Consider the following 17,028-nt stretch of genomic DNA (forward strand, 5'->3'; position numbering starts at 1 on the left):
GGCTGAAAGAGACAGAACCAATATAGATAAAATTGTGGACTATTCATTCTGTATCTGATAGCATTACGTGTGTTTGGCCTAGATATATCTGACTTAAGTAGCAAATACTGTTTGCCGTACTCTTATATGTTTAGTTAAAAGGATGTAATTTCTACATCTATATGTATCATGGTAGACAGATCGCACATCTCGTAATGTTGAGTGATCACACATCGTAGCTTTAATAAATCTGATTAAAACATAACTAAAACTAATGCTTTATTGATCTGTTAAGACACAACAAAAGTGTTAGAATTGATCTGATGAAGAAAGTCTGACTGTTAGTAGACACCAGGTTTCTGTCGTTGCCATGGAAATTTCGAGGAGGCGTCACAGACAAACTTAAGGTAAATATTTTCAGCCGACTCAGTCGGGTCAAGGAATTCGTAGTCATCGATGCTGTTGAACGTCCATTGGTCAGCCACTATATCGGCAACCGTTCGACCATACATTTTAGGATGTTTGTTGTTGACTCGAATACATCCGGTACAGGGTTGGTATACAGCTGATCCTTTTCGGCGACATGTGGGTAGACAAAGCCTGCCACACGAATCGTAAGCCATCAGACACACCTCGGTAACATTGAAAGTTGGATCCTTAATCGCGATGAATGCTTTCTGAGAACTGATCGGATATCGTTCGTCTAGACTAGCATATTCCATTGAGTTACCATCGTAGTTTATGCCATCAGATCTGATATAGATTTTGGCAGAACCTGCGTCATTGATCCGGCAGTAATCGTATGGACGACCTTTACCAGTATGCAAATGCCGTTTTAAATCCACATTAAAAGCAGGATCAAATATGTCCTGCGTAAAATTGAAGGCCGCGACTTTCCCATCACTATAGCAAGGGAACGTGTGAAATTTTAGCCCTGGTGGTCTTATAAATATTACTTTTACAGGAAGGTAAACCCACAAAGCGGAGTCAGTGACGCCATTAATTGTATATGTATTTTGCATAGACGTTGGCGCTGACGGACAGGTGTGACTATCACATACATGGACCTTATCTTTCTCGGCTATAGTAGTATGTGAAGACCCATAATCGTTGATATTGTGACTAGTTGCTGCACGCCTTTTCCTTTTCTTCCAAAACCAAAACCACCACGGGAGGGTCGTAGTTGGAGGATGTGGGGTAGTGGTTACGGTTTGTGGTTCTGAACTTTCAGTCGCTGATTCACGAAACGCCGTGCATTCTTGTTGCATTGAATATTCATTCCATATGCATTCCACACCTTCAGTGTTCTTACAAGTATCACCGCCTTCTGGCCGACAGCTAAAAGATGGCTGGTATCGCACGTGTCTTTCATACCATAGATTCGAAAATCCCTCCTCATTTGTCCATCCAGTAAACACGTCCATTGGTTGTGGGCCTTTGTGGCCTTCATTAGTAACGTTTGGATACACGGTCGGGTCAAGACCTCGTAATATCATTGCTTGTCTTATTTCCTCCCAAATAGCATCAACAAAGCAATGTAACATAAAAAATAAAGGATCTCGCGGGGCATTGGTGATTGAACTCAAATAACCCCCGACAAACCTATGTATCATATTGTGATAAAACTCTATTGAGTAATATGTACCAGGAGAGGTTATCAAATCATTTGTCCCTATCGTCTTTAACCATTCGATAGTGTCTCGGCCGAACAACTCCCAACTTTCAGACACCTGTCTCGAAAGATTCCAATTTCGAAAAGGACCATCTGTTACAGCTCCATTGCCCAATCCTGCAAATCTTTCTGAGAAAATAATTGACTGTGCTGCGGAATTAGGGACAAGTGTATTTGCATAGTATTCTGCAGTACAGTCCCAATACGGCAAAGTTACCTGGCTACAATTACCGCCTAAATCTCTCAGGGCGTTTTCTAATCTGAAAAATTCACAGAAAAAAAGTAACAGTGTTAAATTAGCTGTGCATAATCTAGTCTGGAACTGAAAAGAAAATTAATTTAATTGGTTATCAGGTAAGCCATAGAGTTGTGTAGTTATCATAACATTGTGTACATGGTACTTTCTAATAATGACACTGAAGACAAGTGCATAGTCCAGTCGCACTGAAACGTAATGACCCTGGTAAAAATGAAATGACAAACGTGTCTTTGTTGTGGGACGGACTGCGAGTTCCAATCAGTTAATGTTTAATTTGTATCTGGCTTACTTACCCGCATCACTCAAGACATCCAACAATTATCTTTAAAATAGGATTTTATTTATAAACAACGTTCGAAGGTGTTATTTAATTTATAACGAGTTGTATTGTTCTGTAAAAACAACACTACACAAGTTTGTAGGTGGCTTGATCACAGCGATCACATGGAGTTATCTGGTTTTGGAATCATAAATCGATTCATGAAAGTGGAATTTGATGAAAAATATAGGTGTAAACAAACTAATGACGTGAAAACTAACAGGATAAGTGTTTTTGCAATTAGTGGCATGATGTTCCGATCAAGTCAAAGTAGTCACCGGTTTCAAGAGTGAAAAGTGAAAAATAAAAACGTAGGTAGCTTTCTTGTTAAGTGAAATCAACATAACATATATTAATCATGAAATCAGGTTGATACAGCTGATCCAAATTGGCATTCAATATAAAAATAATAAAGTTAATTATGACAACATTTTAACACGGATAATAAAAAGACCGTTTAACTAACAAACCAAGACATACACGATAAGGTGATTACAGGGCCAATCAAAGACCGTATCACTAACAAACCATGATATACACGGTAAGGTGAGGGCCAATCAAAGACCGTGTCACTAACAAACCATGATATACACGGTAAGGTGAGGGCCAATCAAAGACCGTATCACTAACAAACCATGATATACACGGTAAGGTGAGGGCCAATCAAAGACCGTGTCATTAGCAAACCATGATATACACGTTAAGGTGAGGGTCAATCAAAGACCGTGTCATTAACAAACCAGGATATACACGGTAAGGTGAGGGCCAATCAAAGACCGTGTCATTAACAAATCAGGATATACACGGTAAGGTGAGGGCCAATCAAAGACCGTGTCATTAACAAACCATGATATACACGGTAAGGTGATGGCCAATCAAAGACCGTGTCACTAACAAACCATGATATACACGTTAAGGTGAGGGCCAATCAAAGACCGTGTCACTAACAAACCATGATATACACGGTAAGGTGAGGGCCAATCAAAGACAGTGTCACTAACAAACCATGATATACACGGTAAGGTGAGGGCCAATCAAAGACAGTGTCACTAACAAACCATGATATACACGGTAAGGTGAGGGCCAATCAAAGACAGTGTTACTAACAAACCATGATATACACGGTAAGGTGAGGGCCAATCAAAGACCGTGTCACTAACAAACCATGATATACACGGTAAGGTGAGGGCCAATCAAAGACAGTGTCACTAACAAACCATGATATACATGGTAAGGTAAGGGCCAATCAAAGACCGTGTCACTAACAAACCATGATATACACGGTAAGGTGAGGGCCAACCAAAGACAGTGTTACTAACAAACCATGATATACACGGTAAGGTGAGGGCCAATCAAAGACCGTGTCACTAACAAGGAAATCATGTTCTGAAGGTAAGATTATAATAGGATTTTTCACTCCCGGACGCTTAATTGAAAAGAGACAACAAAGGGCAATAACTATTAAAAAAAAATAAACATGCAATAAGATTCGAGAGATCGGTAAAAAAATCTGAATGAAGAAATGTTTCAGCTAAGAAACAAAAAAATATGTCAAAGAAATCGAACAAATTGAGGACAACAAAAAGTTTTAAAATGAAAAAGGGCAGTAACCAACATTATTGTATCCTAATACGGATCAGGGAAACACGATTCAATATTACAGTGACTCAACTGAATAGATTTTAATTGGATTGGAATAACTCTGTGGAAAGACATCTCCCGATGATAGAAACAGTTACCTAAGTACTTACGTCCAAAGATAGACCCTGTGCCATGGAAGGAAGTTCACTCCATTGTGAACGTCGATGTCCTCTTTGTGTATAGCAGCAATCGTGTCATAGATGGACATATCCCCAATCTGTACATGGTCAAGAATTCGTTAATGAAATTTTAGTGTCAGAGTAGTTTATCCAATAAAAAACAAACAAAATCATGCAAGTATGGAGAATAAACATTGTTTAAATATTAAAATTGGTTTATTTTTATCGTCATATGAAAAAAACAAATTGATCTAATTGATTAAATAACAAGGAAGCAGCACAAGTTGTACGCCGCATGTGGATAAATTACAGGCAAAAAGTGTGACATTTCTGCAGTAGTGAAACTCCGAGTGGTATTTATTAAATGACTGAAGAATTGTGGTGCTGTAAAAGTTGTTAATCAACTGCAAAATGATCGGTCTATCGAAAAAAACGCTTGTTTTGTACAGGATTTGATTAATGCTGAAAAAAATAGGATTGAAAATAGACCAATGTACGTAACTTTTCGCGTCAACAAACGTTACGTGCACGTTTCCCTCAGTAAATTTGTTTGGAAACGCATCATCGACACGGCATTTGCAAATTTACGAAGTATCAACACAAGGTACGATATGATTGTCGTAATTTTCATCAATCAACTGGAGTTCAAACAATATATCAGGTAATATAATATAATTAATTTTCGTGTCCAAACTACCCTTAAATACCCCCTCTCTTTGGAACATATGTGTAACTACTTTATTACTGAAATGAGAAGGTTGCAAAAATATTGACAGAATTTTCTTTATACTACACTAACACAATGAAAAAATGACTTTTCTTGTTTACCAAGAACATAATTTTGATTATATTTATCTCTTAATAATTGCATGTAACATTGACAGAACAATAAGAGGAAACCTGTTTTCATAGAATTTCTGAAATACATGAAAATTTAAAAAATGCAATTGTTTAAGTCAAGATGATGGACAATGTTTTGAGATAAACAAACCTAATACTAAACTTTAAACAGGTCAAAGAACCATCAATTTCAGTTTGGGGATAGTGTCAATGTTACATGCTCTAAATTCATTAATTCTCTTTGTTCTAATCTGAAGTAAGTTTCAAAATGATTTTTTGTTACACATAGAAAGACACCATTTACAGTTATATTTCTAACAAAATATGTAGGCTTATGAATATTTTAATTTTTTTCTTGCAATGTCACACTTAGGGTTACATTAGCGAATTCTTGCCCATATATCAAACTAATAATACTGAGAATCGTGGTGGCACAGACGCTTGTCAAACAATTTTCTGATTTGCATATGATTAACCTTTGGTTAAAAACACACAGGTGAAGCAAGTGCTGAGACAAATTATACTCAAATTGTTGCAGATGAATACACATTTTATTGAAATACAAAGGTCCAAATATACCATTTTCTTGTTTCAGGGTTTAGGTACCAGTTTTTGTAGTGCCTTCAAACTAAATTACAACCTGAAATTGATACAGTAGAATGCAACCCAACTCAATCATCTTATTGACCTTGGAATGTCTCGGCTTGGCGAAAAACATTTTCGTCAAAGCGGTCGTCCCACTTAAAGGCAAAAAGGGAGCAAGTGTGAAGAAAAATGGTAAGGACTTAAGTCTGTTGTAAGTAGCTCTGAATGGACAGCATTGGAATTGTTTGATGCTGGAAAAGGCTGCATGAATTGGTGTTATTCCCAAGCTATGGCCCTGCATGATGATTGGTTAGTCCATTGTCAACGTGACCGAATATGATGCTATTCTGTTGTATCCTGGTAAAGATGTGATCGCATTGTCTGTCTCCATCATCCTTCTTCACCTTCTTCATATACAGATAACTGTTACAAGAATGTAAAACCCAAGTTAAAAAGTTATCGGTCATATTTAATTGATAATAAAACTTACGTATCTTTCTTTCAGTTCCTGCAAACAAGTTTGGAAAACATTTCTTTCTGTTGTGCTCATCATTCGGTATTCTTTACGTAACCTGCAAGCAAAGCATGTTATATTTTGAAATAAATACAACCAGGTCGAACTTGCAGTTGTCTATTTGTAACTTTATTTGCAATAAGTTGTTACTTGTATGCTTGTGATTTTCTTTTCGAGAAAGAGAGAACTTGATATATTTTAAGGTTTCACCACCAGGCTAATGCTAGTGACTGGTCCATTAAATAAAAAAGTTGCGGTGTTCTTCGTTCGGAAAAGCCAATATTTGGAGAAAACATGATAAAATTTCTTTGTTTTTAGCGGATTTTGAACACAAACGTCATCAGTTAAAGATGGCATATAAGGCGCAAAGAATAAAAAAAGACATTTATGTTTATAGTTAAGGCCAATAGCATGAAAATAATATTTCAAAAAAACCGCTTTAGATAAAAAAAATTGAAAGATATATCTTATTAAATAGACATGAATCGGTCGGAACCCATCACATTCAAATAGTTAAGGTTCTATGGCAACGATTATAAAAAGGGTGAAAAATAGAAAAATTAAAAAATATAAAAATCAAAAAATTTAAAAATCAAAAAATAAAAAAAAAACGAATTTTTGTAATGGAAATTTTCATGCACAAAAGCATGACAAGAGTGATTATTGTCAGTTGACAAAACTTGTTTCGCAAATGTTGTAGAACTAATGTGTGTGTGTAACAGACATCTATTTGACGTATTTAACCAATGAAGCCTTAATTCACTGGTACACTGGACGGACATTTTTGCATCTAGAATGTGATGTAAATCACAAAGCATTTACAAGGATGCAGCTAGGCTCCGTTGTTAGAACAACGATATCTTACCGATATTGTCCGGGTGGTAAAAATGTACCCCGTTTCTGCCTTCTTTTGGCGGGATTTTGGGATACTCGTTGTACATATTCACGAGCAGCGTCAGGTGGTACATATGGATTGATCACTTGGTTATTCTTAAATGCAAACGTTGAGATACTATAACATCCAATGCTTTCTCCTATTCTATTCGAGGCATCAGATTTGCCAAAGGATTTGTATAACTTTTCCAGCAGAGGTGGATATGGAATGGTTTGGACGTCAGCGTGAAAACCTGGCACTGCCACAAGCAGGACTACCTAAAAATAGGATAAAATGCATTTGTTGAAAGACATAACACCTATTTTGTGTGCTGAATACATGAAAAAGCTATTGAATTTTCCCTGCACATTCAAATATATAGCGTTCGACAATGACAAGGTATTACAATTATGACAATAAGGCATATGTAAAAAGACATATTACTGGCTTGAGAGTGGTAGGTGTGGGCAGATTAGTACAGGCCTGGGGGTAGTAGGTGTGGGTAGAGTAGTACAGGCCTGGGGGTAGTAGGTGTGGGTAGAGTAGTACAGACCTTGGACTGGTAGGTATTAGCTTCTTTACCACCCTACCTATATATCTATAACATTACATGCTGATGAAACAGTCTTAATCGTGGTAGGATCTCGTTAAACAAGTGTCTTGTCCAACTCATAAAGTTGTAAACACACATATAATACACAATATTGAAGCATTGAATAATTTATACTGCCTGATGATTAAACAGTATCACCGAATGTGTTATAGTCATAAAATGGTTGAACTACCTCGGGAACTAAGCAGTCATCAATTCGATAATTACAACAATTATTGAATTACGGATCTAGTTCATCTCCCTCTCTAGATTTGGACATTTCTTTTGATCAACTGTGATTTTCCTCAACGGGAACCACTTAAGTTTCAAAAGTTATATAACCTTAGCTACTGTATCTAACCCTAAAATATAAAAAGATATTGGTGAACACTGTTGGTTGACGTTCAGTGTCCTAGGTTTGACTGGTTTGTACACCATGTTTTCTTTCATTAGAATAGCGGCACGAATCAGAATAAACATATGTACTTGACATTCTTTTAAGATCATCACTGATACAATGCAGATGGTGGACTAAAAACATAAATCTTGTGTGTAAGCGAGGTTGCTTGAAGGAAACGAAACGGGAAATCTTCTGGTGGATCTTGATACAGAAAGCCCGCCATTTTGGTGACGTTGAAAGGGAAATTTCATAAATGTTTGACCTTCATTTTCTCTTTTCTGTTCTGTGGGGAGATGTGGAATGCAATTCTGGACAGAGAGACAGGAAATGAAAAGTCTAGACTAAGCGCTGTTACAAGGAACGTATTGCTGTGAGCGTGCAATATTAAGTCCCTCACAGTCAAAGGGAGATAACTCCGAGTTTATGCGAGCTCTCTCAGAAAGACAGATGACATGGAAAACTGAAAACAAAATTTGAAAGAAAAAAATTTAATCAAACAAACACTTTGTAATCATAATCAAAGAATAAGCGATCAGTATCACTAAATAAAAGACACTGGAAGAAGAAAAAAAGGACTTTCAACTTCATAATCCATGGTATTGCCGGCGGCGGCAAAGAAAAATAGAAATAAAAACTATAGGACTGTAAAGAGACCTTATATGCGGATAAGATTTAAAACGAAAAGGTCAAAAAATTTCTCGAGAGAACAAAAATTGAATCATTCGAGTTTTATAAATTTTTTTTTACTCTCAACCACAAAATGAAGGTTCTGTCCAAGGCAAAAAATATGAGGAAGAATAATCCCGGGTTAAAATGTCAGACAGATGACTTCATTGCTAAAAACATTCCTGTGGAGTGATTCCTGGTGGAGTCGCAGTGTTTATGCTAGATTCCTGGTGGTATCACAGTGTTTATAAAAGATTCCTGGTGGAGTCGCAGTGTTTATAAAAGATTCCTGTTGGAGTCACATTGTTTATAAAAGATTCCCGGTGGAGTCGCAGTGTTTATAAAAGATTCCCGGTGGAGTCGCAGTGTTTATAAAAGATTCCCGGTGGAGTCGCAGTGTTTATAAAAGATTCCTGTTGGAGTCGCAGTGTTTATAAAGATTACCGGTGGAGTCGCAGTGTTTATAAAAGATTCCTGGTGGAGTCGCAGTGTTTATAAAAGATTCCTGGTGGAGTCGCAGTGTTTATAAAAGATTCCTGGTGGAGTCGCAGTGTTTATAAAAGATTCCTGTTGGAGTCGCAGTGTTTATAAAAGATTACCGGTGGAGTCGCAGTTTTTATAAAAGATTCCTGGTGGTGTCGCAGTGTTTATAAAAGATTCCCGGTGGAGTCGCAGTGTTTATAAAAGATTCCCGGTGGAGTCGCAGTTTTTATAAAAGATTCCTTGTGGTGTCGCAGTGCTTATAAAAGAATCCTGGTGGTGTCACATTGTTTATAAAAGATTCCCGGTGGAGTCGCAGTGTTTATAAAAGATTCCTGGTGGAGCCGCAGTGTTTATAAAAGATTCCTGGTGGAGTCGCAGTGTTTATAAAAGATTCCTGGTGGAGTCGCAGTGTTTATAAAAGATTCCTGGTGGAGTCGCAGTGTTTATAACAGATTCCTGGTGGAGTCGCAGTGTTTATAAAAGATTTCCGGTGGAGCCGCAGTGTTTATAAAAGATTCCTGGTGGAGTCGCAGTGTTTATAAAAGATTCCTGGTGGAGTCGCAGTGTTTATAAAAGATTCCTGGTGGAGTCGCAGTGTTTATAAAAGATTCCCGGTGGAGTCGCAGTGTTTATAAAAGATTCCTGGTGGAGTCGCAGTTTTTATAAAAGATTCCTGGTGGAGTCGCAGTGTTTATAAAAGATTCCCGGTGGAGTCGCAGTTTTTATAAAAGATTCCTGGTGGAGTCGCAGTGTTTATAAAAGAATCCTGGTGGTGTCACATTGTTTATAAAAGATTCCCGGTGGAGTCGCAGTGTTTATAAAAGATTTCCGGTGGAGCCGCAGTGTTTATAAAAGATTCCTGGTGGAGTCGCAGTGTTTATAAAAGAATCCTGGTGGTGTCACATTGTTTATAAAAGATTCCCGGTGGAGTCGCAGTGTTTATAAAAGATTCCCGGTGGAGCCGCAGTGTTTATAAAAGATTCCTGGTGGAGTCGCAGTGTTTATAAAAGATTCCCGGTGGAGTCGCAGTTTTTATAAAAGATTCCTGGTGGTGTCGCAGTGTTTATAAAAGCTTCACGGTGGGGTCACATTGTTTATAAAAGCTTCACGGTGTTGTCACAGTGTTTATAAAAGATTCCTGGTGGAGTCACAGTGTTTATAAAAGATTCCTGGTGGTGTAACATTGTTCATAAAAGATTCCCGGTGGAGTCGCAGTGTTTATGAAAGATTTCCGGTTTAGTTCCAGTGTTCCAGTGTTTCTAAAAGATTCACGGTGGTGTAACATTGTTCATAAAAGATTTCCGATGGAGTCGCAATTTTGATAAAAGAAGATCTTGTTTAAATAAGCGTTCAGGTTTGTGAAAAAAAATGAGATGGACGTTACAGTAGACAACAACAGTATGGGTCATATGAGGACGGATACACAGTAGACAACACCAGTCAGGGTCATAAGGGGTCGGACATCACAGTAGACAACAACAGTCAGGGTCATAAGGGGTCGGACATCACAGTAGACAACAACAGTCAGGGTCATAAGGGGTCGGACATCACAGAAGACAACAACAGTCAGGGTCATAAGGGGTCGGACATCACAGAAGACAACAACAGTCAGGGTCATAAGGGGTCGGACATCACAGTAGACAACAACAGTCAGGGTCATAAGGGGACGGACATCACAGTAGACAACAACAGTCAGGGTCATAAGGGGACGGACATCAAAGTAAACAACAACAGTAAGGGTCATTAGGGGATGTCCGTCCCCCTTATAATCAGAAATTTTCTTGGAGTAGACACCAACAGCAATGTTATCTTTATCATTTTTTTTCAAATTGGTATTTTCTAAGAAAGAGGAAAACCTGGTTATAATGATTAAAATTAGAAAGAAGCACAAATACCCAAAGTAAGGTTAAACTTGAAGAACATAGAGGAAAGCACAAATACCCAAAGTAAGGTTAAACTTGAAGAACATAGAGGAAAGCACAAATACCCAAAGTAAGGTTAAACTGGGGACGGACATCACAGGAAACACAAATACAAAGTAAGGTTAAACTTGAAGAACATCAGAGGAAAGCACAAATACCCAAAGTAAGGTTAAACTTGAAGAACATCACAGGAAAGCACAAATACCCAAAGTAAGGTTAAACTTGAAGAAGGACATCAAAGTAAACATAGAGGAAAGCACAAATACCCAAAGTAAGGTTAAACTTGAAGAACATAGAGGAAAGCACAAATACCCAAAGTAAGGTTAAACTTGAAGAACATAGAGGAAAGCACAAATACCCAAAGTAAGGTTAAACTTGAAGAACATAGAGGAAAGCACAAATACCCAAAGTAAGGTTAAACTTGAAGAACAGTAATGGGGAGGAAAGGCAAATACCCAAAGTAAGGTTAAACTTGTAGAACATAGAGGAAAGCACAAATACCCAAAGTAAGGTTAAACTTGAAAAACATAGAGGAAAGCACAAATACCCAAAGTAAGGTTAAACTTGAAGAACATAGAGGAAAGCACAAATACCCAAAGTAAGGTTAAACTTGTAGAACATAGAGGAAAGCACAAATACCCAAAGTAAGGTTAAACTTGAAGAACATAGAGGAAAGCACAAATACCCAAAGTAAGGTTAAACTTGAAGAACATAGAGGAGAGTTTGATTCTTTAGAGGCGGAACATCGCGTGCATGCAATAAATACACTGTAGGTATGTTATTCTTAAAATAATCAGAAATTTTCTTGGAGTCAATGAACTGGCATCAACATGAAATTTATCATTTCATTTCTTTTTATTAACACCAATGTCATTTTTTGCTAGAAAACACAATCACATTTTGATTTAAAGAATGATTTTAAATAAAATTCGGTTTATACAGAATTGGCAGCACGGAGATGAATTACTTACATGTACAAGTAGCACGCCCTTCATCCTCGACAGTGTCGACGATAAGTAAGGCAACCGGTCACTACTCTTCATATACTGTTTATTGAAAGCAACACCTGTGTGCCTTTCCTGTTAGATATTATCCTCTAAAGAACTGGTGTTCGCTTATTATAATCTTTGTGTTGTCACGTAGGCCAACTATATATGCAGTATTTACATTTCTTTCTTTTTTTTCGTTAGGGATCGGGGACACTAGTTACAATAGGGTTTCGTCATCATTTCAAGTAGCATAACCATATTATAATTTGAAAACGTAATCAATTTCGTTTGGTGGCTGATTCGGGACATCGTAATATCGCTTCGTTTAATGGGAAGCGATATTGCGATATCACGATACCACGATGCGATACCACGATAGCAAGAATCGATAACACGATAGCGCGATGCGAGACCACGTTAGCGTATCGTGTTATCGTGATATCGCATCGTGTTATCGTGATATCGCATCGTGCTATCGTAATATCGCAATCTCACTTCCCATTAAACTAAGCGATATTACGATGTCCCGAATCAGCTACCATAATTTCGAGATATTTCACGGGCCTTTATCACTGGCGCGATGTACATGGTTCAGGACAATATTAAATATGTTAGGATTATATTTGTAAGAATGTGAGAATGACAATCAGCCATTGTCTCCCCTGACGGATATTTGTTGTCGCTAAATTCCACACAATGAAAAATTACTGAAGTAATTCAACTGGTTAATCTATGTATATTGGTTATGAATTATCCCGCCAATGATCGTTCACGTAGCTACATATGAAGCGTCTCGATATGGTTTCCTTTTCAAAATATGTAAATAAAAAGATTACATTTTATTTTTAACTGTCAGACATGTAAACAATACTACGCATACGAAAAACATAAGAAAACCACCAATATGTCAAAGTATTCATTATCCAAACTCAAATTCAATAAAGTCATTTCAAAATATTTACACTGACTCCTGAAAAAGAACAAGGCGAATAACTCGTTTAGTTCAGGAAGAGTAAGGGTCTGCGACAACACTCATCATGTCAATCTTGGTCAATCCAAGCTTGTAATGTCACGGAGATCGGTTTCATTTAAATGTTTGTAAATCAATGTAGGCGTGGCATTTGTAGTAGTGTCTTGATAGGTTAACTAATCTCACTGTGGTCCTAGTACATTACCTTGACTAGAAGTGCCATCGTTCTACCATCGAAGCATGTATTTACAGGAATATGCTTAAGGGGACTGGGCAAGCTTTCGCTGCCGAAAAATACATTAACTATTGCATCGTTTTAGACTGAAATATGGCATGATGAAAAGTCCAACTGTTAATAATTCTTCATAATTTTTGAAGTCCTAAACATTCTTAGAATACTCAAGGCTGTGGACGAATTTACACCAATATAATGTTGGAATATGACATATGTTTAATGATAATACAACCGATTAAAGATGATAAATAGGTGATGTTAAACGACAGTTTTTTTAGGAGCACGAGCTAATTATTGATTATCTAAGATAATTGGTGTTATTGTACGTTTTTTTAAATTTTTTATCTAAGTTAGAATATTACACTTGCCAATAATCTAAGACACCTATCAATCTTACACTTACAAAAAGTCTAAGACACATATCTTATACTTACTATCAGTCTAAGACACATATCAACTTACACTTACTATCAGTCTAAGACACATATCAATCTTACACTTACTATCAGTCTAAGACACATATCAATCTTATACTTACTATCAGTCTAAGACACATATCAATCTTATACTTACTATCAGTCTAAGACACATATCAATCTTACACTTACTATCAGTCTAAGACACATATCAATTTTACACTTACTATCAATTTAAGACACATATCAATCTTGCACTTACTATCAATCTAAGACACATATCAATCTTACGCTTACTATCAGTCTAAGACACATATTAATCTTACGCTTACTATCAGACTAAGACACATATCAAATCTTACGCTTACTATCAGACTAAGACACATATCAAATCTTACATTTACTATCAGTCTAAGACACATATCAATCTTACACTTACTATCAGTCTAAGACACATATCAATTTTACACTTACTATCAGTCTAAGACACATATCAATCTTACACTTACTATCAGTCTAAGACACATATCAATCTTACACTTACTATCAGTCTAAGACACATATCAAATCTTACATTTACTATCAGTCTAAGACACATATCAAATCTTACATTTACTATCAGTCTAAGACACATATCTTACATTTACTATCAGTCTAAGACACATATCAATCTGACAGTCTGTCGTACTTTTTGAGATGAGATTCACATCACCTTGGAAATGTTAAAATGGGACCGAAGAAATATAAACAAAACATGTGCACTTAGGTATTACAATTGACGCACGGGATTCATATTTATGATAGTTCAATACCTAACATTTTGATGTAATCCTGTTTTCTTGTAATGCAAGTTATTGTGAAGTTGTGTGTCATGATAAAGTGACTGAATATTTGAGATAAACATGTCGTCGTTTTCCGACTACAGTATAGATATCAAGTAATATTGTAATCTTATTTTTGTGACGTTTTCATAGAACAGTTAATAGTGATGAATGACAAAATTCGTCAAATTCCATTTACACAAACATCATCAGCTGTAAGTAAACATGTCACATCATTACAGATTATAAAGTTACAGGTAGTATACGCTAGCTGTGTCTGTGATCATCGTGCGCATGACTGCCCGTCGCAGCTGCACAAAAAGGGTTTGCACGTGCCACAACACTAATCCAGTAATGCTTGATATACTAACAATAGGAGAGTTATCCAAGAGGAATGTATACGTGGTCCCTACATGTAATATTGGGTACGACCGAGTATTAGGTACAGCACGTTATTGCTAATATTACATGCACAAATATATAGTGTTTCCGACCATCGTCTCAATATTAGTACTTATCAAAGATTACTTGTTCAATCAACCACTAACTACACAACTTTGTACCTAATAGAGTTCTAAAGTACCTGATGACCTTTGTATACTAATAGTTCTTGTCTGTACCATAGTTTGACTTAGAGAAATGTTTTAAAATTGTTCCAGCTCGCCTACTCAACTTAAACCCAAATGACACGAGATCATCAAATTGATAATATAGTATACATATATAAAGACGGTTACGTCTTCCGACAGAAATATTGTTGACACTGACAATATCAACGGATATGACGTCATGCCACATTTCAGAGATCTCCGCCTTAACGATTTTTGTATATTTGGTACTAAATGAGCATTAATGGCTCTAAAATACTTTAAGACAACACGTTGATATGAAATGTTAAACAAAGAAATTAAAATCACAAACATCATCAATGGTGTGACATGTTTTTAGGTCCAACCAAACTACCCTCTCCCCAACGTCTTCACTTTACCGCAATTTAGCAAATCCTAATGACCTATTTTGGTTGTGTTCAAAACATGGTCGAAGCGATTTAAAAGGTAAATTAAGTTTAAGGCAGCTTCTCTAGGTCATGTTTTATATTTTTGTTCTAAAATTATTTTTATTCTTGGGTTCACAAGTGAATCAATGTGGTGACATATATATATTCTCCTAAGCGTAAATAGAAAGGTTTGTTTGAATGATCGTGTTATAAAAACAATATTGATTCCTTTGATAAAATTAAGTGTGTTTTTTTGCCCCATGAACAGCTAGGTTCTGTCTGAGGCTTGGTGTCCTTCAAGCAGCTGGTGTCTAACTCACTGAACAACATAGGGAGTCCCGTCGCATTTCCTCCATTTTTTTGGTCACTAAATAAAAGTGATAAAACGTTTCGATCTATTGTTCGTTAGATTCTTCCTGTCAATATTACTGACAGTAAGCTGCTTTAAAACTATAGCCTTTCGCCTGTATTTGGTTCCGTAATTTTCATCACGATAACTTTTGTATTTATATAAAGTAATTTGAATAATTAAATGCTTTTTCGATTTTTCCCAATTCAAAGCATCAAGTTTGAGATATTGTAAAAATGTTGTGAAAATATTTGTTGATGTAGTTTCAGAATAAACACTTATTTCCGATCAATTAAAAATAGATGGCCTGAATGGTCACGGAGCGCTTTATGAACAAACATGGGCCAATGAACTATATACATTTGTATGCCCAGTCATGGACAACCGTTTACTGGAAAAAAAATCCCAGGAACTTACAAACTGATTAGTTTTAGAATATCTAGGCCAACAAGATATCCTTTTTAGCATTCCTCTAGAAAGAAAAATGTACTACGAGTTTTGAAAAGTTTAAAAAAAACTTACACATATATTGATAGTTGGAACGCAATGACACCCAAAAGATGAATTTGAACCAATCAGGATCCAAGTACATGACAATTCCTTAGTAGCAATCAGCTTTATTGATTACCAATCTTAGTGAGTCCATTCATTTTTAAACTATTTGTAGTTCATTATCTTTCGAAAATCTCAAATCAGTTCTCCGTCTGGTTCTGATATAGTGAATGACGCCTAGAACCATGATACTGTGTCATTGAACTATGGTATAAACATGATGTAAATATTCAACTGTTCATTTCGGCTAAGTTTCGCTGTTCGTTAAACTAATCTTATGGTCAACATATGAGATATGTACTGAGAGGAAAAAGAAACGCAATTAGCAGAAAGTTAATATTGTAAATTAAATCCTTGATGTACACCCTTGAAACTTGACAAATGTGTGAATTTGAGTTAGGTGCCTTTGGTAAAACCACTGATGCATAACTAAACTGCGCACGCCGCGTGTACAAAAGAATAAGAGACCAATGAGTACGGTTAATACCCCGGTCAATTCAATGCACAAAAGAGTTCGTGCAGTTACTGCAGCTCGCGGGGGGCATACACGATATTGATGGGTCCAGAACGCACTTCATATTGAGTGGGGTACTCTTGAATCAACGTCAAATTTGAAGGGTTTTCTTAACGTACACGAATGAAATTCTCGTAGATGACAGAGTGGTCAACTATCTTCCAGTCACAACATAATTACATTCTAAAACCCTTTTCTTTTTCCCGTAGTTGACCTGGAAATTCCTAATTGCGTTTCTTTTTCCTCTCAGTATATAAAAAAGAAAAACCGAATTGAAAACTTAAATGACCAACACATTTAACAAGAACGTATGTGTTGAT

General features: G+C 36.5%; 1 protein-coding gene across 1 annotated transcript; it reads right to left on the reverse strand.

Moving 5' to 3' along the window:
* Nucleotides 1-320: 320 nt before the first annotated feature.
* On the reverse strand, nt 321-13,047 carry LOC132547864 (uncharacterized). The gene is made up of 5 exons (XM_060211672.1): nt 13,030-13,047; nt 6,794-7,080; nt 5,905-5,986; nt 3,981-4,087; nt 321-1,911 (listed from the first exon to the last, which is right to left on the reverse strand). The coding sequence occupies exons 1-5, from the start codon at nt 13,045-13,047 to the stop codon at nt 321-323; spliced, it is 2,085 nt and encodes a 694-aa protein (XP_060067655.1).
* Between the last annotated feature and the right edge of the window lie 3,981 nt (nt 13,048-17,028).

This window comes from Ylistrum balloti, unplaced genomic scaffold, assembly GCF_031769215.1.
Source record: "Ylistrum balloti isolate Yb309-2 unplaced genomic scaffold, AGI_CSIRO_Ybal_v1 Utg369614, whole genome shotgun sequence".
NCBI classification, from domain to species: domain Eukaryota; kingdom Metazoa; phylum Mollusca; class Bivalvia; order Pectinida; family Pectinidae; genus Ylistrum; species Ylistrum balloti.